The sequence below is a fragment of the Rhipicephalus sanguineus genome, chromosome 7 (assembly GCF_013339695.2).
Source record: "Rhipicephalus sanguineus isolate Rsan-2018 chromosome 7, BIME_Rsan_1.4, whole genome shotgun sequence".
NCBI lineage: Eukaryota > Metazoa > Arthropoda > Arachnida > Ixodida > Ixodidae > Rhipicephalus > Rhipicephalus sanguineus.
Window position 1 is genome coordinate 67000769 of NC_051182.1, and position 22387 is coordinate 67023155.

The following is a 22387-nucleotide window of genomic DNA, read 5'->3' on the forward strand; positions in this document are numbered from 1 at the left end:
GCTCAATGCATGCCTCTCGCGCACATGAGCACGAGAAAGTGGGTTGACCTGCGAGGCTTGGGAGAAGAAAACGACGTGCCGTTGGTCGAAAAGACACTTCATGTGTGGAACACTCTAGCGGACTCTTGGGCCCTTTATAGTCAGGCGCAGTGTTCGCGTCAGCCAGCGGCGGCGGAGGCGACGCCAGGTTCATCACGTTACGTCGACGCGAAAACTGAGCATTCTATACTCCTACTTGTGCCGCGCTCGCGTCGCCTTGACGCATGTGCATTTGCTCAACTTATAGCAAAATCCAAACACCTAAACAGTTCCGGTCAGAATTCTCAATAGGCAGTATCGTAATTGTTGGTAATCGTAGGTGAATTTTATGGCAGTTCTTTCAGCTAGCTACCAAGAGAAAAATACATTAAACTTTGGATGAATTCATCTCCCGCATAGTCAATATGCCTTCGTTTACATTCAATGAGGTGACTTATGACTACAGTCAATCGCTTTGGTGGAGGCACTACGATGTTCGATGGGTCGTTCGACACGCCGCATTGTGGGAACGACATCAAAAGGTTTATTTTTGTTTTCTTGAAACGACTAAAACCAAAAACAAATTGAGCATGCATTTTCAGCCAGCGATTTGATTCTGTTTATGCAAAAATAGAACATGACTAACTGCAGAATAAACAGCAAGTTAATTGCAGTGTAATTATCATTAATGATTACTTAAAATTGCACAAAACAGGAAATTAGCTCCTTTTCTTTCTTGAAATATAGTATCAAGTCCCTTGGAATAATCCTGTGTAAGTATGGCACATTTGCAGATGGCCCTTCATAATTTGCGCCTGAAGGGGATATGTACATATTCGTGTATTACTATGTCGCATGTTAGGTTTATTGGTGCATCACACGATTCACCATTGACGTATCATATCTAACACGGGACTGAGTAATAACAGTGTGTAGGTTTCTGTGTCATTCTTCGATTCTGCCAATGGCATTTCGTATTGCACAGTACCTCCGAGATCCGACGTTGGAGTGTGTCTGTAAATGCTTATGCATCTTTTAACAAGTTATGGTGACTGACGAATTGTGATATGCTTGTGTGACAGCGAAAAAAGAACACACAGACACAACGTCCATATAAAAGAGATCAATATTTAAGCTCCACCAGCTCCTTACAAGCAGAAAAAAAAAAATTCAAGCTGCACGAAATAAATGTAGACACTTGTAAAAAGAATGGCACTTGAGGCACGTGTACATCCGTGTAAATTGGTCCCGAGCCGCCAAGCATGAAAAACACTGCTTCAGCTCACCATCAAATACTTGATTACAATGGTGCCAGGCAAAAAACATTACCAGCACAATTGTCTTGCAAATGCACAGATGTCAACCGTCTCACAACTCCAAAAACCTAGTTCGAGTACAAAGCAAAGAGGTTTTGTAAATGCTTTCTCTTTTTCACTTTTGCGACAACTGTCACGTCGACGCAAACGTGAAACAGGGCTGCGTCAAACCCGTTGGTACAGGCGACAACTGCAACCCCTGCTACAATGAGCATTACCGACACAGGCACGCGTAAAACCAGTCCCAGCATAAAAAAAATGCTGCATCACAACCACACATGAAATGAGGACTTCAGAACTGGACATCCGACAGTTGGAACTATCTTGAAAACACACAAAGGGAATTGCTGAGCGCTAAATGAATGACATCATGGGGCCTTCTACATAAAACCTTCCTACATCATGGCTCATACAGTCAACCACAAAAATTGACGAGCCGCACGATTGCTTTCAAACAGCTGAGTTTTCGCCACGCCTGCGCATGGAGCCTTAAACTAAATGTTTTAATGTGCAGTAGCTTTTACTACCCATAACCACTGGGAATTTATGTGCCAATATCATGACACAGTTGTGAGATACATCACAGTGGGCGACTACAGATTAATTTTAACCACCAAAATCGAAGTACACGTGCTTCTGCATTTCGTCCCACCAAAATGAGCCAGGGCCAGGAATCGAGCATGCGCCTTTGTGCTAAGCAGTACAACACCTCGGCCACTAAGTCACAGCAGCTGGTGTTTTTGCGACCTATACAGTGATATATGAAATCAGAAGTCGCCCAGTTAACAAACCAAAAGTTTGCTTTTGAAGCGAGACCAGCATCCTGTAAATCTTCGTGACCGACTGTATGCACTTTTCACAGACAGCCTAGTAGTAGAAAGATTTTAGCAAAACAGGTAATCTGACAGGTCGCTCGAATGTTCACTTAATTGAAATCAACAGGAGGCGCACAACAGTGCAACCCCGAGATCACCCGGCCAGGCCCACCCAAAGTCCAACAAAACGACCACAACACCAACAAAGATACCGCCCACAAAGGAGTTTAACAATACATAAGGCACACATGGCAGTGACAACAATAACAATTGAAAAAAAATATAAAGGAGTACAAACAGGAAAGCCTATCTGCCATGGCCACCAAGCGGCCCAAGTGATCTCCTAATAGAAGGGCAAGAGCTTAAGCTATTGCTTACACACTTAAATAATAGCTTAAGTGTGCAAGCAATAGCATATGTGGTCACACTTAAGCAATAGCTTAAGTGCGACCTAACTTAAGCAACAGATTAAGCAACCAAATGCTTAAGCTGTTGCTTACAATAGCTTAGGCTATTGTTCAAGCTGTTGCTTACACACTTAAGCAATAGTGTTAAGTGTGAAAACACACAGGTCATTCACACACTTACAGGAAATACAAGTGTAAAACATCCTCCACCGAAGCGTAAAAGAAAAAAAAAATGCCTAGCAAAGTGGCATACCCATCTGCTTTTTCAGTTGCATGCAGTTAGAAGCCTGAAGGTGAAAGTCTGATGTTAGGTTTAAAGGAGTACTGACACGAAAATTTTCAGTTGTTTAATTGTATCAAACAAAAGGCCAAGCCCTCAAGAGCCTAGAAAGTGTACTGTTAAGCGTGAGTGCACCATGAAAAAGTAATCACACCCTGTTTTTAAAAGCCAGTTTCAGGTTTCTACTGTACCCTGATGTCACAACACGGTATACGCGTCTCGTCACGTGCTTGCGCAAGATGTCGTGACGTTTCCACGGCCGATCTGCCCTGTGGCTCAGTTGGTGACGCACAAGCGGCCATTTTGAATGTTTTGGTGATGCACAAGCGGCCATTTTGGATGTTTTGGTACATGACATCACAACCAGCCAGACTGCTGCGTGAAGTCACTAGAATTAGTACTGTAGCCCATCGTCAAGCTAGTGTTGATGTCAGTAGGTGTGCCATGGGAAAATTTACGTTAATATCAAAATAAAGTATCTTACGAGCATTTGCTCAGAGCTTCACACTTGCTCAGAGCAGTCTCTGTATACAGGAGATTTGTATGGAAGAGTAAACTTCCCTTCGAAATATGGTGTCAGTACCCCTTTAAGAAAGGAAATTAAATGTACTTTAAAGAACAAAGAATTCTAGACCTTACCCAAAGAGATGGTTATCAATTCCAAAAGACGGATATCAATTCCAAACAAAACAGCACTGGAAGGTAGATTTTGAGCTATTTTCAATTTTCGATCTTTGGCGTCATTTCCTTTTGCATCATAAATACCTACTCCGTGCTGCACTGAGATTATTAGCTCCCAGTGAAATCTCCAGTTTCCACATATTGCTTTAAAGAAAGGGTGAATAATTCTACTTATAAGAAGAAAAATATAGCTCTGTGGCTTCCAAACCACAAGACATCTCGAAATGATGATAATAAATATGTGTATATATGCTTCACAACCATACAGTAAAACGACGCTTTTTTGAGAAGAAAAAAAAAAAAAAAACAAGCAAGGTCTCTGCATCGCCTTGTACATAAGTGAATGTATGACCAATAAATTAAGGAATGGAATCGAGGAGGAAGAGGAAAACTGGCTAATGAACATATTTCAAAGAATTGCAAGCACAGGCTACTGCCACGCAAGATGACTAATTTCTAAGTTGCAGAATCTCCACGATCTGCTTCCCACGTGCGAACGGACAACACTTGAAGGCGTTGAAGAACGGGAAACGTCTGGGTGAGATAATCTGAAACCAAAGTCGGTCTATAAGCGCTGGATCCCGGCAACATGGACGTTACTGCGACATCAACACGGGGCAGAATTCATGAATGTTGCATCGCAGCGACGTTAGGCATGATAAACGTTGCTCATAATACATTGCACCATTCTCTCCATTTTGACATCATACCTTAGCTAATAGGTAATCACTGAAGTAAGCATGAGAGGATTTGAAGACAGAAAAAAATAACCTTGAAGAACGAAGAAAGAAAACAAAAAAACTAACGTAATGGCGTCAGGTTTGACATAATGTGCTGAGTGGGACGTAACATCACTAAGCCGCTGCACTTGAAAGCAAGAAGTTGTTCCAGTATATCAAGTAATACTAACAAGCATTGTTCTGGTTCAACTTGATCTGCAAGCTTTTTTATGTCTTCCAGAAATCTAGATTATCAAAAAAACAAGGACAGCCCAAGGAAATCGCTGAGAATTGAAGTCCATATTACAGATAATGACAGATTAAAGGAAAGTCTTGTGAAGCGGTACACTTGGCGTCTCACAACAGCCACGTCACCGGTTTTTGTTCGCGATGCGCACCAGAACCAGATTCGTCGCTAGTGTGGCACACACGCTACCCTGTGAACCTTGTGGTGACGATGATTCTCAGTTATGAATGGCTGACGCAGAGATGATAAAAAAGTGCTCACAACCGAAATGACAACCGAACACGACGACGCAACTACAACACCGTCGTTTCACTTTGCAGGCAATGGCCAAGTGATGCTTAGGCGAACAAGTTGATTCTTTCAACAGCTTGGCGAAGTTCATGAGGGTGTTTCGCAGCTAAACGGTCATTCTTTTGCATCAGCTTGCAACTGTGAGCTGAACTCAAATTCAAGGACTGTTCAGAGTTGGATCAGCTTACCAGAATGACAGCCGAACTAACACCAGCGCAAATGAAGTGCATGGAATCGTTTTAGTCAGCTTAACAGTATGCTCACCATGCAATTGGCACAGTCGATGCTTACTTTACGCGTTCACTAAAATGCTTGAAACACAGTCATGATTGGTGGCCAAATGGTGAACCAGAAGTAGGGCTACGCAGTTTTTTTTAACACAAAAGTGCTTTTTGCCGGGGTCCACAAAGGACTCCCTGACGTCGTCAGCAAAAAAAAAAAAAAAAAGATCACGTGAACAAGTCACCAAGACAATCTAGAAAGAAAATTTGTTTTCTATAGCCGCCATGCCCACTGCTTCAGTGCACGGAAAACACACACATCTGGAAAACGCGAGGCGTATTCTTTGATATCATCCTTACAAGAGATTCTGATTCCACAAAGGCACTTGGCAACCCGTGTGAGCTTTATATAGAATACACCAACGACCGCACTGGTCGGCATAATCGTGAGCAAAGTAGGAGGAAGACTGCTCTTCACGGACAAATCTGTTACATAGGAACCACAACCAAAATACTAATGTATATACTGTTCCAAAAATACATGATGCGATATCCTCTGCTTTTGATCCAACTGTGGCACTCAAGCCTCCTTGCTCAAGGATGAATGACTGTGGTTGTACTCGGTAACAGTATCTTCAGCTGGTCACTTATGAAATGGCTGCTTGTGCGATTTTCAAACAAAAAACAACGCCAGGAAAGGACCCCAGTACACAATTTCGACGAGCAGTCTGTTACATGTTACACAGTACCACCTCAACTAATGGGTGACCACATAGACATCACGTGGTCATGCACCAAACATATCTCACAACTGCTTTTGACTGAAAACACTCGGAAAATGGTGAATATGTACGTTTGGAGCGTTCTGTTGGTGCCAACTATTCGAATAAGACCGGGACTAATGAGGGCTATGCTTTTTTAACAAGCCAAATACTACTATGCAGCTGTACTTCCCAGTTCTATTGAGTGACCAGCCAAAGATGTGCTTATGAAACATGTGCAGCAAAAATTGACAAGAAATGACAAACGTTCCAACAATAATTTTCGTTCAGCCTGCAAGCTACAGCCAGTTCTGCTTGGGGCAAGCAGTAAACCGTAATATTGCACAGTGCCACCGCCCAGTTGACATAACCTTAATTACAAAGGGGCAAGCCCATGACCACACTGGGGATGAAGATCCACTACCAAACAGTTCGAAAGAAAATTTGAAAGTGGCAATTACCAATGCCGCTCAGACACTAACACGTGGAAAAGGTGGTGAGAACAGAGATTACTATATTGCACGCAAGCTACATGTTCTTTAAGAAATGTGCAATGTCATTCAGGCTTTTTTGTTCAACACCCAAAGACATATCTTCTTTAAAATAAAGGAAGTTGCTGGAGTTGAGGAGGAAGAGAGAGCAAGGCAGGCCAATCAGGCAGTGCGCGCAACTAGCTGGCTCACAGATCAATTGCTTTTGTTCTGTCAATGTACAATTGCTTTTGTTCTGTCAATGTAAATGCAGGCCCAATTATAAAATTAGAACCGGTTGTTTGTTCGTGACCAGAGTTGGCAAAAAGTATGTTTCAGTGAGCGTTACCGACACTATGTTCTATAAAATTTGCGAAGACCTAAAAGTCTTCATTCTAGCAGCAATAACATGAACATGTGTGTTGAGTAACACTATTATGACAATATTAGCCATCTTAATCTCGTAAGGAGTGGGAGGAAAGTGCTTCCTTTGTTCTTCACTAATAAGATAACACCTTACTATGCCATCGGTAAGATGATGGAAGCCTGATATCATTTTCAGGACATGATTTACACCCCAGCAATTTCTTTTTCAACCATCCTTGGCAAAGCAATGTGTATAACGGAGAATTTGCCAAAAGGTCAATGATGCTTTGGCAAGCGTAATTATTGGAGATTAATGAAGTACGAGTGAGGGGAAAGGCACTCTTGAAATGGAGATTCTCAAGAGAGATCTGTTATTACACTGAGCAACCAGGTAACCAGATAGGCATAGCTCCACATCACAGATTGATGTATTGCCTTCCTATGAAAAGTGGCTGGTGTTCCATGCTATTGCATGTATAGGCTGGATTTTCAAATGACTTTCGTGCCTGCATCCATGAACACATTAGCATTCGTGATATGCTGTGTTACAGGAGACGTTAATTGCAGCAACAACACTAGTAGAGATGTACCGTAATGCTTTGCCCAATCTCAATGCTGTAAGTAAATTTCTTGCACTGCATGGACGAAGGCTGCATATTAACTGCACGGCAATAAAAAATTTACGCCAACAGCTAAACACAACATGCAATAAGCTCCGTACTTTGTTTACATTCTGCACCGCCAGTTGACACCAACGTACATAATAATAATATCTGGGGTTTTACGTCCCAAAACTGCGATATGATTATGGGGGACGCCGTAGTGGAGGGCTCCAGAAATTTCGACCATCTGGTGTTCTTTAATGTGCACTGACATTGCACAGTACACGGTCCTCTAGCATTTCACCTCCACCAAAATGTGACCGCCGCGGCCGGGATCAAACCCACGACTTTCGGGTCAGCAGCCGAGCCCCGTAACCACTGTACCACCGAGGCGGATGACACCAACGTAAAGGCAGCTCACATTTGCATCAATGGTAACACGGCATTCAACGAAGGGTAATACGTTTATGGACGACACAAAATTTCCTTCTGCCAGCTAAAGCAACACTGCCAACTAAAGATTACAATATGAACACTGTAGCATCTCTTTTGCCATCAGCATGGAAACATGAGACCACGAGTGGTACAGACGTCTGTAGTACGTACAGATGCAAATCATGGGAAAATGTACAAAGAAACGCAACAAACTCCACTAACTGCGCACATTTGCTGCCCGCATCCCATGAATGGACCGTTGCAAGCGAGCGTACACATATACAGGCAGCTGCTGCATACCACGAAGCATATGAGAAACTGTGTACACTGTCCCGAGATCACCGACATGCCGCCTCTTGTTTGCGAGCACAGTGTTGCCATCTATCACCACTTCGATTTACGAACTGCTCAAGGAGTGACCGTGTCAAGAGGGGTCACCTAAAGAAGCGTGGCAGTGCGTAGGTTTCCCCTCAGGACGGTGTCCATGGCAACCTGGAACACCACCTGGACATTGCTGGTGTCGGTTGCCGTGGTGAAGTGAGGGTACACCACCTTGTTCGGGTCCCGGTTACGGCTCTGGAACTTGTGCTGGATGAAAAGTGCGCCACTGTCCACGTCGTAGTCAGCGCCTGCGTGCAGGGTGCAATCGAGACCGTGACTTGGATTGAGTGGATTGTCTCGGATGCAACGGTGTCTACTTAGCTCACTGTAAGAGCCTCACAATCATATGATTTTCTGTGAGGTTATTGGGAGATGGCAACAATAAGTCCTGAAAGTGTGACGCTGCAAGTTCTGCCATCTCACAAGTTACTACGAGGTTGTCATATCCGACATGTATGACACAAAACTTCACAGTTCATTGCTAAAGCACTTCTAGCGATGTAGAATGTTACCAGTGCGTCACTGCAAGCAATTGCTCCTGGATGCTTTTAGAGCATACAAGTTTGACAATCTCTCTAAAGTGAAGCCTGAAACAAATCATGTGAAATTTAAAAATGGAATTCCGGCTACTGCGTTTGTAACGCCCTTGTTAATATGTGGAGAGAATATGACCTGACACCTGCCCTTTGTGGCATCATTCCATGCGCCAACCAATTGTGCCTCATGCTCGCTTCTCCTCGTTCCTCTCGTTACTATATGCGAGATTAGTTCACCATTCACATATATTGCAAACATAGAGGGATGTAAATAAAGCTACTGCTTGTTTAAAAAAAAAACGTGAGCAGCTTCCTTTCAGTCACTTCAGTTGGCCCCATACTAATGCAAAGTTTAGAATCATTCTGTCACATCACTTTCAGTTTATATTTACAAGCATGGCCGAATGCAATCATCTGTACAGCAAGCCTTTCCTTCGACCAATGATCCATTTACCTGCCACTGTCAATGCATTTTATGGTGGCCAATTTCAAATGCCACAGAGTGTACCACTTAAAGGGAAGCAGAAGCACTTAAAAAAAAAAGAAGACTTTGGAATGTGTAATCACAGTTTGATCACTGCTGAATTCGAAAACCAATGTAAGAGTTCACAGAAGTGAACGCAAATAGCATGTCTTGGTAAAAAACAGCAGATGCAGCCGCAGGGCTTCTTGAGATGCTGAGCGAACGTGGTGATGTCATTTTCGATGTGCCACGTCATCGGCACCATCAGCACTGCTAAAGCATGGCCTTCGCGATCAGTTCCACCAACATGTGCCACCTGAACTAGTCACGGAGGCCACGGTTGGAGATACGACAGTGCTGTAAAAGTCCACCAAAGCTACCGACTATGACGTAGTTCCGGTTAGTTCGTTTCCACGCCCACACTTTCAGCGTGTTCACATGGGCGGAGCAAGACGAACTTTTCTTTTGCGTATTTTAAAGCTCCTGCTGTCACAACAGCGAAAAAAATTACGCCATCGTCGACAAATATGTTGGTCCTTGTTAACAACAAAATTTACCGAATTCTAAAACCAATTCAGCTTCCCTTTAATATTCTTGCTCCTAATGAGCCATGATGAAATCCACAAGAGGTTCTGCCATTCACAAAACTCATTTTATGCCCACGTTCATTCAAAAATGTGCAGCGCAGTTGAGCCACATATACGGGCAATGCATGGATGAGACGCTTCAAGAAATATTGCAAGCCTTGCACATAATGAACGGTATTTATGAAAGCTATTTCATTTAATAAGTAATGTACGAGACAGGTCTACAATGCTCGTAAAAAAAAAAGAAAGGATTGAGGTGTTTGTTATTGATGAAGTAACTGCAATGCCAGAACATAAAGCTGCATTTGATAGCACGCCATCTACCGTCCGTGCTATCAACTGGCGAAGCAGTGTGTGAATTGTTGCAGCACGATATGCAAATGTATCTAGCTTACGGGGCCCATAGACCCGCGATGAAATAAACATTAGTCAAGCGTCACAACATGCCAACACATGCATAGGAAATCCTTAAGGGTGTTAGTGCTACAAATTCTATTGGTGCATGCATTAGTGGCCTAATGGCATTGGCTATAGCACTTGGTTGCAATACTAGAGGTTCTGGATTTGGTTCCTCTGGAATCTTCAGTTTTTAAAAGTTTGCTTTTCATTTTTTAACTTTTACTACGTTTCATCGTACTTGTTTATGGCTTCATATTCTTCCTTTAGTCCGTGGGGGTGCTGCTATCATGAATGGGCAACTGAGGCAAGCTTTTCCCAAGCTTTTCACTCATAGTGAACGATGCTTAGGTATTCAAGAGTGGTTAAGCAAGAGGATGAGCGTGCCCACCTTTGTAGTCCGGCATGTAGTACCGCAGATGCCGGTCCGAATAGAGGATCTTCTCTCGGAACAGATCCAACTTGTTCAGGAACAAGATCTGCAGAGAAGTTCATGTTGGTCTTTGCACACAACCGCTGACACGTGAAAACTCCTGTCAACCACTAGTCACCCATAACTCTTCCAACCATTAGGAATGGATGATGAAACAAGTCTTCAAAACACCCAAACTGCTGCAGCTCATAGTGATTTATACGAGAAATAATTATGTACGACCAAAATCAAGCCAAACGAATCGATATAAGTTATATTTGCAAAATAAAGATAAAGTAAGAATATTTCATAAGGATCAGCTGGAAGACGACAACTAAAAGATAAGAAATAAGCACAGCAAATAAAATCTACTTCAGTCCAGATACAATGCAACTGTAAACACAGCATAAACCAGGCACGCACAATGTTAACTTGAGAGTTGATGACACAAGGAAAAATTTAGAATTTGAAATTTCTGGCACATTTACTTTTAGTAGGAAGGCTGTTTCAGGTCACTGTACTGGCAGAACCCTGCAAAAACCTTCTGTTATATAGTACACTACAAAAAGTTAGCAAACTAAACATGCCATGGAACGCGTGTTTGGAACTTCCAGCTGACATCTGAAGACAAGCTTAATGGAACTTGGACACTATCTACAGTTATGCTTTTCATTAAGCACAGAAACCTCAGCTCGGCAGGATCTTTCATCAAGGGTATCATCGACCTCTTCAGAAGAGGTATCAATTCTCTACATATACAGTCAAATCTCGTTACAACGAACACCACATTAACGAACATTTCAAATTAACGAACTTTTAAGAAATCCCGTGCCGACTGCTTATAGTTTCAATGTAAAAATATTTGACTACTACGAACTACAGAATAACGAACATTTCAGAATAACGATCGTTATTTAATTCCCGTGTAATCTTAACAACACCTCAGTACTACGAACTTATATCCCGAAATGCGAGGATTCTTAGATTTCAGTGTATCGGTCATGGCAGTTGGAGCTGTAAGGTAGCAGACGACGCAGCGCGAAGAGCGGACGCCCTCCCGCTAAAACCTGAGATGGCACGGGAGGAGAAAGACGTGGGCGGAGAACTTTTTTTTTGTTTCCCTTCGTTGCGGAGGCGACAACGCATCAGGTTTTGTAAAGGCCCAACCGCATGCATAGCACGCGACTTTCGAGCGAAGGCGACTGCGACAAACGGGCTCCGTCGCGCTGCTCGATTGAAAACTATTGCGCGCACGCAGGCTAATTATGAAAAGAATTACAGAGTAGATGAATGACAACATGCCAAATTTATTATTGTCCTGTTTGAGATAAAGATGCCATAAAAGCGTTTCGGGACTTCCTTTTTTCGCAATCTTATGTTTAACCGCGGCAGTAGTATCTGCTGTGATCCCATGGGGCGCCCGGAAGCGTACGCTGCCTACGCTACGTCGCACTTTGCAAACTGCGTTATGTTGGGGTTAGTCCACGAGGCGCATCTCGACAACGTTTCCTCTGCTGTCATAGAACGTTTAAGAAAAGCCGCAGCGCCTCACATCGTTGCTTCGCAGGGAGAAGGGCTACCTCACACGACGACGATGTTGACATTGCAGCAAGCTACCACCAATGCAGCAAGCTACCACCGAAACATCAAAACGAACCATCGATCATAAATAACGACAAATACGGCCGCTGCCTCGCTCTCCGCGTGAGATGGGGCTGTAAATAAGGTAGTCTATAACTTGCATTCCTTGAAGTACGCGCCGATTGGAAGCATCACGAGCAAATTGCAACCGAAGCAAGGGTCAGAGATGCTGCCATGTTGTTGGATATTGTCATGCTCACTTCCGGGCGACAAGCGATGTTTTCTAGCTTTCCAGAAACCTGGGATGCTATCGCGGAACGATTCTATTTCAGATTCCAATGCCTTTCGTGCTTTTCGCGCTTGGCCAGTGGTCAGAACGACGGTCCGTCCGCGTTATCAGCGCGATCAGCCAGCCGTGTGGAATCGGAAATAGCATCGTTTCGCGATTGCACCCCTGCGACAAGCGACGGCGATGGATGGCCCTCTGCGACAGCAAATCCTGTTGGCCGTCGCCCAAAACTCGCGTGCATGCAGTTGGGCCTTAAAGGATTGCAGCGATGACGTGGACGACGATGTCACGGTAGCACCCGAAGATCGCGACGAGTCCCTGTCGGCCACAGATGCGTTGGACTACTTGAGGAAACTCCGCATATTCATAGAAAAAAGCGGAACAGCGACCGAAGCGGCGGATAAAAATGCGGACGGTCTAGAATCGTTTGTGACGCAGAGTTTGTGCTGCACCCGTCAAAAAAACGATCACGGACTATTTCAAATAAACGTGCCTTGTCTGACGTTCACGTGTGCATTGTTGTGAGAAACGAGTTCAAGGACGTACCATTGCAAAGGTAGGACGTTTGCGTTACTGAAATTCTATTGTTATGGTAAATTTTTGGCCTTTCACTATAACGACCTTTCAGAATAACGAACATTTTTCCGCGGTCCCCTAAAGTTCGTTATACCGAGATTTCACTGTAGCGCACATCTCTGCAGCAGTTTGAGATATGCGATATGGATAATTATTTACAAGCTTTGGGTACGGCAAGTGTGCATTGACTTCTACATCGAGAGCAGATGGGAGTCACTGACCATGGACGTGTCGGTGAAGAACATGTTGTTGCAGATGGAAGAGAACAGCTTCAGGCTCTCGTGCAGCCGGTTCTGAAACAAGGCACACAAAGAGCACACACTACGTGTCAGTGATAGGGTCGAGAAGATAAGCAAGTGTACACATCATTTGTACATTCCTGAGCACTTGCAACATGAGTGCCTTGCCTGCGATGACTTTGCATGCTTTGGGCAGGCCCCTTCGGGAAGATAAGAAATTGCTATACTTTCAGGTGCGTAACCCACTGATGCATGCAAGTTAGCCACAGTCGTACACACACAAAGAGAAGAAAAGGAAATCAAACATCCAAATCTTCACAAAAGCAATTAAGCAAATTTGTTTGTGCAATACAAAATCCCAGAAAGAATTTCGGTCCATGTGCTAGGCCATACGATCACGAGACTTTGTAGTACTGCGGAGTATATGAGTATGCTCAAGTTATCACTCCAACTTCATGAAGTGATAACTTCGCTTTCGGGAATGGCCGTTGTCAGCATTACTTTGCCTTTAGGAAGTCTGTGTTCTGTGCTTGTGCAGCTATGTCAAGAAGCTGTGAGGGCGTTCCAACGCGAGACACTCTCGTGCACGAGCTAGGTGACCTTATGTGATCTCCCTGGGAATCTGGCATGGACATGAGCGACCATGATTGTTTGGACAAGCTGCCCCTTATGCCCTTTATGGGGCAGCAATCACAAACAGTTCATGTACAGTCGTGAGCACGAGGGTGCATGCCGCATGGTGCTATCAGCGACGCCAACCTATTCAGACACACAGCTCTGCTCACGCGCAGGTCGTTTGCATCATGATTACTTTACTGTCGCATGCATCATGTCAGCGGTGAGCGCCTTTGACGATGGTGCACGCAACAGTAAAATAGTCTCATTGTTAATGAACTGTGCATGTGCGTTGGTAACTAGCGTTGAAAGCTGGGTGTCCTTGTGTCCTGTCCTGCTGCGCAGTTTGTTAGAAGATGTGCATTGGTGTTGGGGGATGCAGCTGATACACTCAAACCTCAATATAACAAACACGGATATAATGAATTATCGGTTATAACAAAGTAAATGAAGGATAGTCTTGTCATAGCTACTGTGTTACAAATATACGTTTACAGTCAACTGCCGATTTTTCGGACGCCCGATTTTCCAAACATGCCCGAAAATTCGGACGCTTTCGCGGCACCGTCACCAGCCCCATAGACTTCAATGTATTAGAACGCCCAAAATTTCGGACGCTGAAGCTATTCCGCGTCTGATTTTTCGGACTTTCTGCCCAAATTGTAGGTCCGAAAGGCATTATTTGAAGCCCCCACCTCTGCCGCGTCTATCATCTCGTAGGTTCGAACCAGCGCTTTCGCGGGTTGATCTGTTCGAGACAGTAACAGAGTCCGAAAGTCAGCTTTGCCGCAATGCCGAAGCGTTATGGGGTGAAGCAGACCAGAAATTCAAAGGGGCCGCTATCGCGGCGCCGTGCGGTGATGTCTTTACGGATAAGCAGTGGAAACGCATGGAGGTGTGATGGCGGCAGGTGGCAAACGCGCCAGTACGGCTCAATCGTTGACAAGCCTTACGATAAGCATCTTCAGTCAACTGCTCGATAGTGCATGTGGCCTGGTGCAGTTGCATGCGTAGTGCACGCATTTCATAGGCGAGAACCAAAACGCGCCACGCCGCCATTCATGCTGCCTCTTTGTGCGACCGCTAAGTGCGCCGCACAGACGCATTGCCTTCACGAAGAAAACCAGCTCGTCATCGTACAGCGATCACATCACACTGGCGGAGATACAGGCGGACTTGGTTGCACGTAAGCGGAAGTGCAGGCAGCAACGCATTGACAACTTTTTTCGGCCACCGGGACCCTGAAGTGTCAATAAAAGTATTTTTTTCTGACGCATTTGTTTTTTGGGACATTCGATAATTCGGACTTAGTTAGGTTCCCCGTGGAGTCTGAATTATCGGTCGTTGACTGTATAACGAATTTTGGGGTACAGTATAGACCGCTTATAACGTAAGTCGCCGGAGTCGCGAATATCCGCACTATAAGCGGTACCGCACTATAACCAAAACAACCTTCTCCAAAGGCTGCACTTGCGCAAAACGTGTTGAGCATGTAGCCTCGCGTGTCCGATAATCGACATATGCGACTTGGGGCGCTTACAACCACTTAAATCTCCGAATATTCAAAAATTAACCGCCAAAGACCCGCATTGCCAACGAAATGAACACGGGGGAAAAAAGCAAACAAAACAAAGTGCCATCGCGGAAATTCGCCAACTACGTTTCAGGCCACCTCGAGGTATGCGCATTACACAGAAACCATGTCGAATTGCGACCGAAATTTCACGTGCTGAGCGGTACCGATCGTTCGATTTCACGGGCGCGCACGCGATGTCCAAGACATTGCAATCGAATCCGGAACCACCATTCGAGAGTTGCATGTGCCGACCATGCCCTCGTTTTCATTAACGATATGATTCCCTTCCCTTCAAGTGCAGCCATCGCAAAAAGTTTCGTTGATTCCGCACCAAATCGCAACTTTTATCGCCCGCGACCGCTACCGAAAAGCAACCAACGCTGATTAGGCCTAGCCGGCGGTTCAGCATATTGTCGCGGGAAGTTTGTCCAAGACAACATGAAGATCGGACGTCGAAAAGATCGCACTCAAGTACTAACCCAGGAACAGCGCGCGTGATACGAAGTTTCGTGTTCGCGGCCGGGAGATCAACGGCGACAAAAGCCCGCCAAGCTCGTTTAAGTCCGCGCACTGGCAGAAAAGGCGAAAGCTCGCGTCATGAAGCCGCAAAACTTTTCAATTCGCGGACGAGGTAGCAAACGCGATATCTGTAGCAAGTGTGATAACGACGGCGCTTTTCCCGACAGGAAACTTACTTTAAAGCGCACTTGATGAGGACGCGATCGTGCGTTCCACGCGGAACTCACTGCCGGCAAGCGGCCGCGGAGCCTTGCCGCCGCCGGTGCAAAGGCTACTCCGTCGCCTAGGCAACCACCATCCTTCCCCACTCGGCGAGCCCGCACAGCGTTGCCGCGGTCTTTTCCCTCCCTCCGCCCCTCGTTCGTTTACTGTGCGTGCCCTCGCCCTTCGTAACGACCCCGTCGCTCCCTCCCCAGCGGCGTACCTCCTTTGAGAACCGCACTCGCTACCGCATTATAAACGGTATTTCATCTTGGGGGACTGCACAATAAGCGGTATGCGTATACATGCGGTTCTATGGGAGGGTAAACGGGAGTCGAAAAAGACCGCATTATAACCGGTCCTGCACTATATGCGGTTACGTTATAAGTGGTCTGCACTGTATAACGAACTTATTTTCATGTGGGATGCGACTTTGTTATAACGAGGTTTGAGTGTAGCACTGTGTGGCACACACTCCCATGTTCATGCTAAGCATGTTCACAACTGTTCTTGTGCCAGGCGTGGCGAAACATTCGCTTGGACTTCTTACGTTGGCTGCACATGTGAAATTAAACGACATGGTGATGTGCATTCTGCTACGTTCAACTAAACACGGATGCATATTAACATGAAGGCAGCGAAGCAAGCAACAAAATAGTTGCTGCTTCATTTGCATTATTGCATTGCTCACCTCATCTGCGTTGAAGTCTCTATGTGTGAAGTTATGATTACTGTATTTACTCGAATGTGACGCAAGTTTTTTTTTTTTTTCCAGATTTTTGTTACCTGGAAGTCGACCCTCGCGTTACAATCGAATACCAAAAGCACCTAAAATTCAGGTTGCCTAAAAAGTGCAATGATATGCACAGGTCTTTTATTTTTGTTTTATTTTTTTCTTCCTGGATGCAATGATAAGTCACCGCTCGGGTCACTATCGTGGTCACATTACAATAGAGTAAGTATGGTAAACTATTTCACCTAGAATTTAACTAGAACTGCTTGATGTGGCAATGCTATCAGAAGCAAAATAGGAGACACTATGCTGCAGATGAACGAAGCATCATAGTAAAGTAGTTGTTTGGACATCTCCGTTGAAGTAAGTGTGCACAGCAAGAAACTACAGCAAATTGCCGATGCTGCCCACTCACCACAGTGGGGTCCTCCTGCAGGGTCATGTCGTAGCCACTCAGGGCCACGACGTACAGGACGGCCTTGACGTCGTCAAAGCACTGGATCCACTTGCGCCGTTCTGACCGCTGGCCACCCACGTCAAACATCCTGCAGGCAGGGTGTACACACACTCACACTCACACACTCAGAGTGTGACACCAGCACGGTACAGTTTCAACTGCTGTGCTGGTGACTAACCACGCATCTAATCGGGGTATGACCTACCGTAAAAACGTGGATGTAACACCCACATGGGAAAAAAAAACAGACAAACAAACAAACCTTCATACAATTGACAATAAGGCTGATGTGAAGGCCACAGGGTCGAATCACAGCTGCAGTGGCGGCATTGCGATGGAGGCGAAATGCTAGAGGCCAATGTACTTAAATTTAAGTGCACATTCAAGAACCCAGGGTGGTCGAAATTTCCGGAGCCCTCCATTTAGGCGTCCCTCATCACTATATCGTGGTTCTGGGACGTAAAACTCCACCAATTATTATATTATTGACAACAGGACACAGAGACAGAAGGTATGAAATCTGTGATAAAGAAGTGCAATGTTAAACTTCTGGTATGTGTTGTTGTCAATTCGAAGCGGAGTGCCAATCAGGTGACACCTTTGCCTACCGTATTTACTGGAATCTAGGCCGGCCCCTATTCTAAGCCGACCCCTGAAATTCGCTAGGTCAGAAAAAAAAACTTAATCATCGTACTCGAATCTAAGCCGACCCCCCCCCTCCCCCACTTTCGCACATCGTTCTTTCTAAAAAAACATCGGCTTAGATTCGAGTAAATACGGTATTTACTGTTGTGCGACAGCATACTATTTAAGCATGGTCTTGTGCACAATAAAATTTGCTTTAAAGGGGACACTAAAGAGAAACCAAGAATTGGTTTAGATTGATAAAGTGTACTCTGAGAACTCTAATGTCGTTAATGTCACCATCATAGGTTTATTAATAGACGAGCAAATCAAGTTCAAAGTATCCTTTCGAAATTTCGCGCCGAAATCTCTGCGTGTGACGTCACGGATTTCAAAGTGTATTTATCGTATTCTGGGGCCACTCGCTCCACAAAATTTCCTCAAACTTGGTATGGTAAGTCAATGACCCCCTCAGAGGACAATGTACTTCATTTTTTTAATAATTAGGAACTACGCAGGATCTAGAAGGTGCTGTCAAAACATGTGACGTCACAGCAAATGGTGCGGAAACCTCAAGGTGGCGTCGCCACCCAGATTTTCTGTTTGCGCGTTTTCGCGTTTACTAAGCATCTTCTCGCAGCAAGCGTGGTGTTTTTGGTATCGTGAAACAGTTGTTTACTAATACAAGAAAAATCGTTTTGCTCTTTAGTGTCCCTTTAAGTCTGTGCTCTTTAGTGCCACTTAATCTTCCTCCTTGTTGATCATGGCCCTGTGGCCCTGAGATGCTCTCACTTTGCTGCTGCTCCAGCTACTAGTGTCAACGAAGTCTGCATCAATGTACAGGAGAAGTGGGCCGAAAAGTTCCAATACCACCAGACAAGCCAGATACCAGTACCAACACATCTCCTGAAAGGATAAGAGAATTGCTAGAGGTGAAAATTCTCACATGCTCAACGGTCCAGTGTTCTGCTTAGCAGTTGACTGCAGTGCACATTTGACAAACACTATTCTCTGGTAGATGTCAAGGTCACACACATTGTATTTACTAAATTGGCTACCGTTTCCGAAAATGTCCCTGTTTATGCATTCAAAAAGTGGGCAACCTCTGACGCAGCAGTTGGCAGAGCGGAAGAACGTGCAAGATGGCAAAATGCAGCCACGAGAAGGTCACAAAAAACAAGCATGCAATGTAACTTGACGTTGCCATGGCAAATGCTTCTTGGCTGCATTATATGAGTGCTTAGCTTTTCCTTAGTTTCTAATGGCGGACTTGTTCCTGATATTAGAGACACAACAGCCTCGTGTATTCACAAGCTCGCAAGAAAGTCATCTTATAAAAAGCATACTACAAACAAGATTGATCACAGAGTCCCAACTGCAATTAACACTAACAACATCCTGCAGCTCTTCCATCCAGTTAAGAAGCACTTAAGGCTGTTATGAAATCATTGTTACATATGTTCTTCATTGCCTAGACACTAAGATGAGGGTAACATTGGAACACACCCCCGAGAAGCAACACATTCAATACAGATGATAGTGGCAAACTCTGACGATACCAGCAGAAGCTTTGTATCAAACTAGCCGAGCTGAAAAGGCACGTTGCTCGCCTATAGGGGCTGCTAAAGACATGTCCACCCCATGCGGAACCAATCAGGGAGATTCTTTGACCCTTACCTGAAGACAATGTCGTCGATCTTGAAGTGGGTCTCGATGATGCCGTTGGTGCGCACTCGGGCCCTGAGTACGTCCCGTGGCGTCGGCATGTACTTCTCCGAGCAGACGCGGTCCATGTTCTCAAACAGGCTGCAAAGAATAAGGACAATGCAGCCATCCACTTCCCAATATTGTTCTGCTTGCAGCGCTTCAGCAAGGAAGCAACATTAGGTTGCTGCTTTGCTTTTAAAGGGCTATCGCAGTGAGCACACATACACACATACCTACATACAAACGCCATAAGTTAATTTATGGAAGCCATTAATGAAGAAGAGCCATGAATAGGGCTGTTTGGCAACCGTTCATTGTTCTTGCGCCATAGACGAAAGAATCACAGGAACATGATGAAGAGTGACAGAGAATGAATAGAAAAGTTGACACAACTGCCAGTGTTCACAATTTTCTTGTCAGTCTGTTGTACACAAAGTGAGAACTGAAACTTTCACCGAAGCATATCAAGCAGCCGATAGTCTTTTTCCGAAGCTGAATGGCATGCAGGGAGCAAAGAAAGCACTTTGTATAGAGATCTCTTCAGACTTATCCCTTACCTGCACACAGGGCCTGATTGTCTTCTAAGGAGCTCAACATGGCAAATTGTAGGGGTGCGTGAACAGCCATTTTCGGAACCGAATAAAATAGTGATGACACCGGTTCGAATGCGAACACAAATACTTATTGAATAGTTTTCGAATAGTAAGGCAACCGTTTTCAAAACAAAAAGAATTCCACATTTTATTTGAAACAAATATTCACAACCTTGAAAGAAACATTATTCCTTTAACCAACAAAATATACCACAGTTATGTAAACTGAGGTTAGCTCTTATACAGCAGTGACTGGAGCCTTCGAGATATTTCGTAATTGCTGGTTGAATTGCAGCAGTTACTTCAGTATTAAAGGTGGTACTTCGTAATCACCTTCAGAATAAAACTTAGCCATAAAAATGAAATACTGTCCAACATAACCATGAATCTAATGAGGATGATAGTGAATTAAGGACACCTTCGCTTCAGCGACATGGGAGTTTTACGCAAGAACGGCTTCATCTGGGGATCACTATAGTGTCGAAAGTCCAGCAAAAGTTTCGGGCGCATGTATTTTGGTAATTTAATAATTCCAGTGATGATCCTTCGTTGTTCAAAAGTTTGTTCTTTTGGGTTTTCCCTGTGGTGCTGAGTATTCGGAAAGTAGTTAGAAAAATATTTGGTATTTCAAATATTCACTATTTGATTCGAGTACCGAATTGAATAGAACACTATTCGATTCATTATTCAAAATTTTCGAATATTCGCACACTCCTAGCAAACTGTGCAAGTGAAAGAAAAAAAGAACAGGCTCTCCTCGCAGGACATTTATACTGTCATCTGTACTGCTTGCTGTGCTGAATGTATCCCAACTATAGCCCAGCTTAGGATCCCCGTTCAAAGAAGTGAACTGTTGCGTCACTCACTACAGCGCGGAGTCATTGAGCTCGTACTCGAAGCCCCGTGCGACAGCCAACCGGACACCCTTGTCGTTCCAGAGGTTCTTCAGGGCGGACGCCACGAAGGGCAGCATGGTCATGCTCTCGTCAAAGCAGCACTGACAGCTCAGCACTGTCTGCGCATACATCTGCAGAACAGGGGACAATGGCTCGAGGTTCACTTCAGAACAACCACGTATGAAATGGGTAGAAATTAAACATAATAAAATACGTTATAGACTACATAAATACATAAAATACGTTATAGACTTAATTGCACCAGTGCTTACACATATATATAACGTCTCTATCTCTACTGGGATTTTTCCAGACAGCATGCAGGTGGCTAGAGTTTCAGTGATTTACAAGAATGGAGACAAAAATAGCTTAAGCAACTATCGTCCTGTGTCAATATTACCTATCTTTTCAAAGGGACTCGAAAAAGTAATAAACTGTCGTATTGCGAAATTTACTACAAAATACAACCTATTAACAGATCACCAATTCGGCTTCAGAAAGGGACGTTGCACTGAGACAGCACTTCTAGTTCAAAAAGAGGAAATATTATACAATTTTGAAAATAAGGTCATGACACTGGGTATATTTCTAGATTTTAGTAAAGCTTTCGATAGGGTAAACCACTCAATTTTATTTGAAAAGTTAGAACATTATGGGTTACGTGGGACAGTATTACAACTTGTTAAATCTTATTTGAAAACGCGCTACCAATACGTTGAACTAAATAAATGTAAATCAAACCTTCGGCCTATTGAATTTGGGGTTCCTCAGGGTAGCATACTAGGACCGATTCTCTTCCTTTTCTATATTAATGATATTGTGAGAATCTATGAGGATTGTAAATATATTATATATGCCGACGATTGCTCGGTGCTTCTTGAAGGAAGAGACTTGGAGACCATAAAACGAAAGGGTGACACATTCTGTCATAACTTACAGGCCTGGTGCAAGTTCAATAGGCTTACTTTAAACGAATCGAAAACTAAATGTGTGTTGTTCCGTGCCCCGGGAATTTTAAGAAACATCGACGATTATATAACTCTCTGGCCATTTCAAATCAAATAGAGAAACATATTAAGATTCTCGGCGTAATTTTTTCCGAAAATATGTCCTGGAATGAACATGTGAAAACCTTATTGCCAAAATTAAGCAGAGTAGCCGGTGTATTAAGCCGGAACCGTCACACTTTTCCTGTTAGCATTAAAAGAATGTTATATTTCGCGCTCTTCAACTCTCACTTATATTATTGTACACTAATATGGGGAAACACAACATTATCAAACTTACAGCAAATATTCATGGCCCAGAAAAAAGCACTTCGTTCAATAGAAAACGCCTCGTTTCTAGAACACACAGAACCTCTATTCCACAAACATA

General features: G+C 44.1%; 1 protein-coding gene across 1 annotated transcript in view; it reads right to left on the reverse strand.

Annotated features, from left to right (window-relative positions):
• Positions 1-1126: 1126 nt before the first annotated feature.
• Positions 1127-22387, reverse strand: part of LOC119399491 (guanine nucleotide-binding protein G(o) subunit alpha) — a 43031-nt gene continuing 21770 nt past the window's right edge. Inside the window, exons 5-10 of the mRNA XM_037666295.2 lie at positions 20981-21141; positions 19492-19620; positions 17149-17278; positions 13072-13143; positions 10384-10471; positions 1127-8258 (exon numbers count right to left, since the gene is read on the reverse strand). Of these exons, the coding sequence (XP_037522223.1) occupies positions 8068-8258; positions 10384-10471; positions 13072-13143; positions 17149-17278; positions 19492-19620; positions 20981-21141 (771 nt within the window). The 3' untranslated portion in view covers positions 1127-8067. The remainder of the gene's footprint in view (positions 8259-10383; positions 10472-13071; positions 13144-17148; positions 17279-19491; positions 19621-20980; positions 21142-22387) is intronic.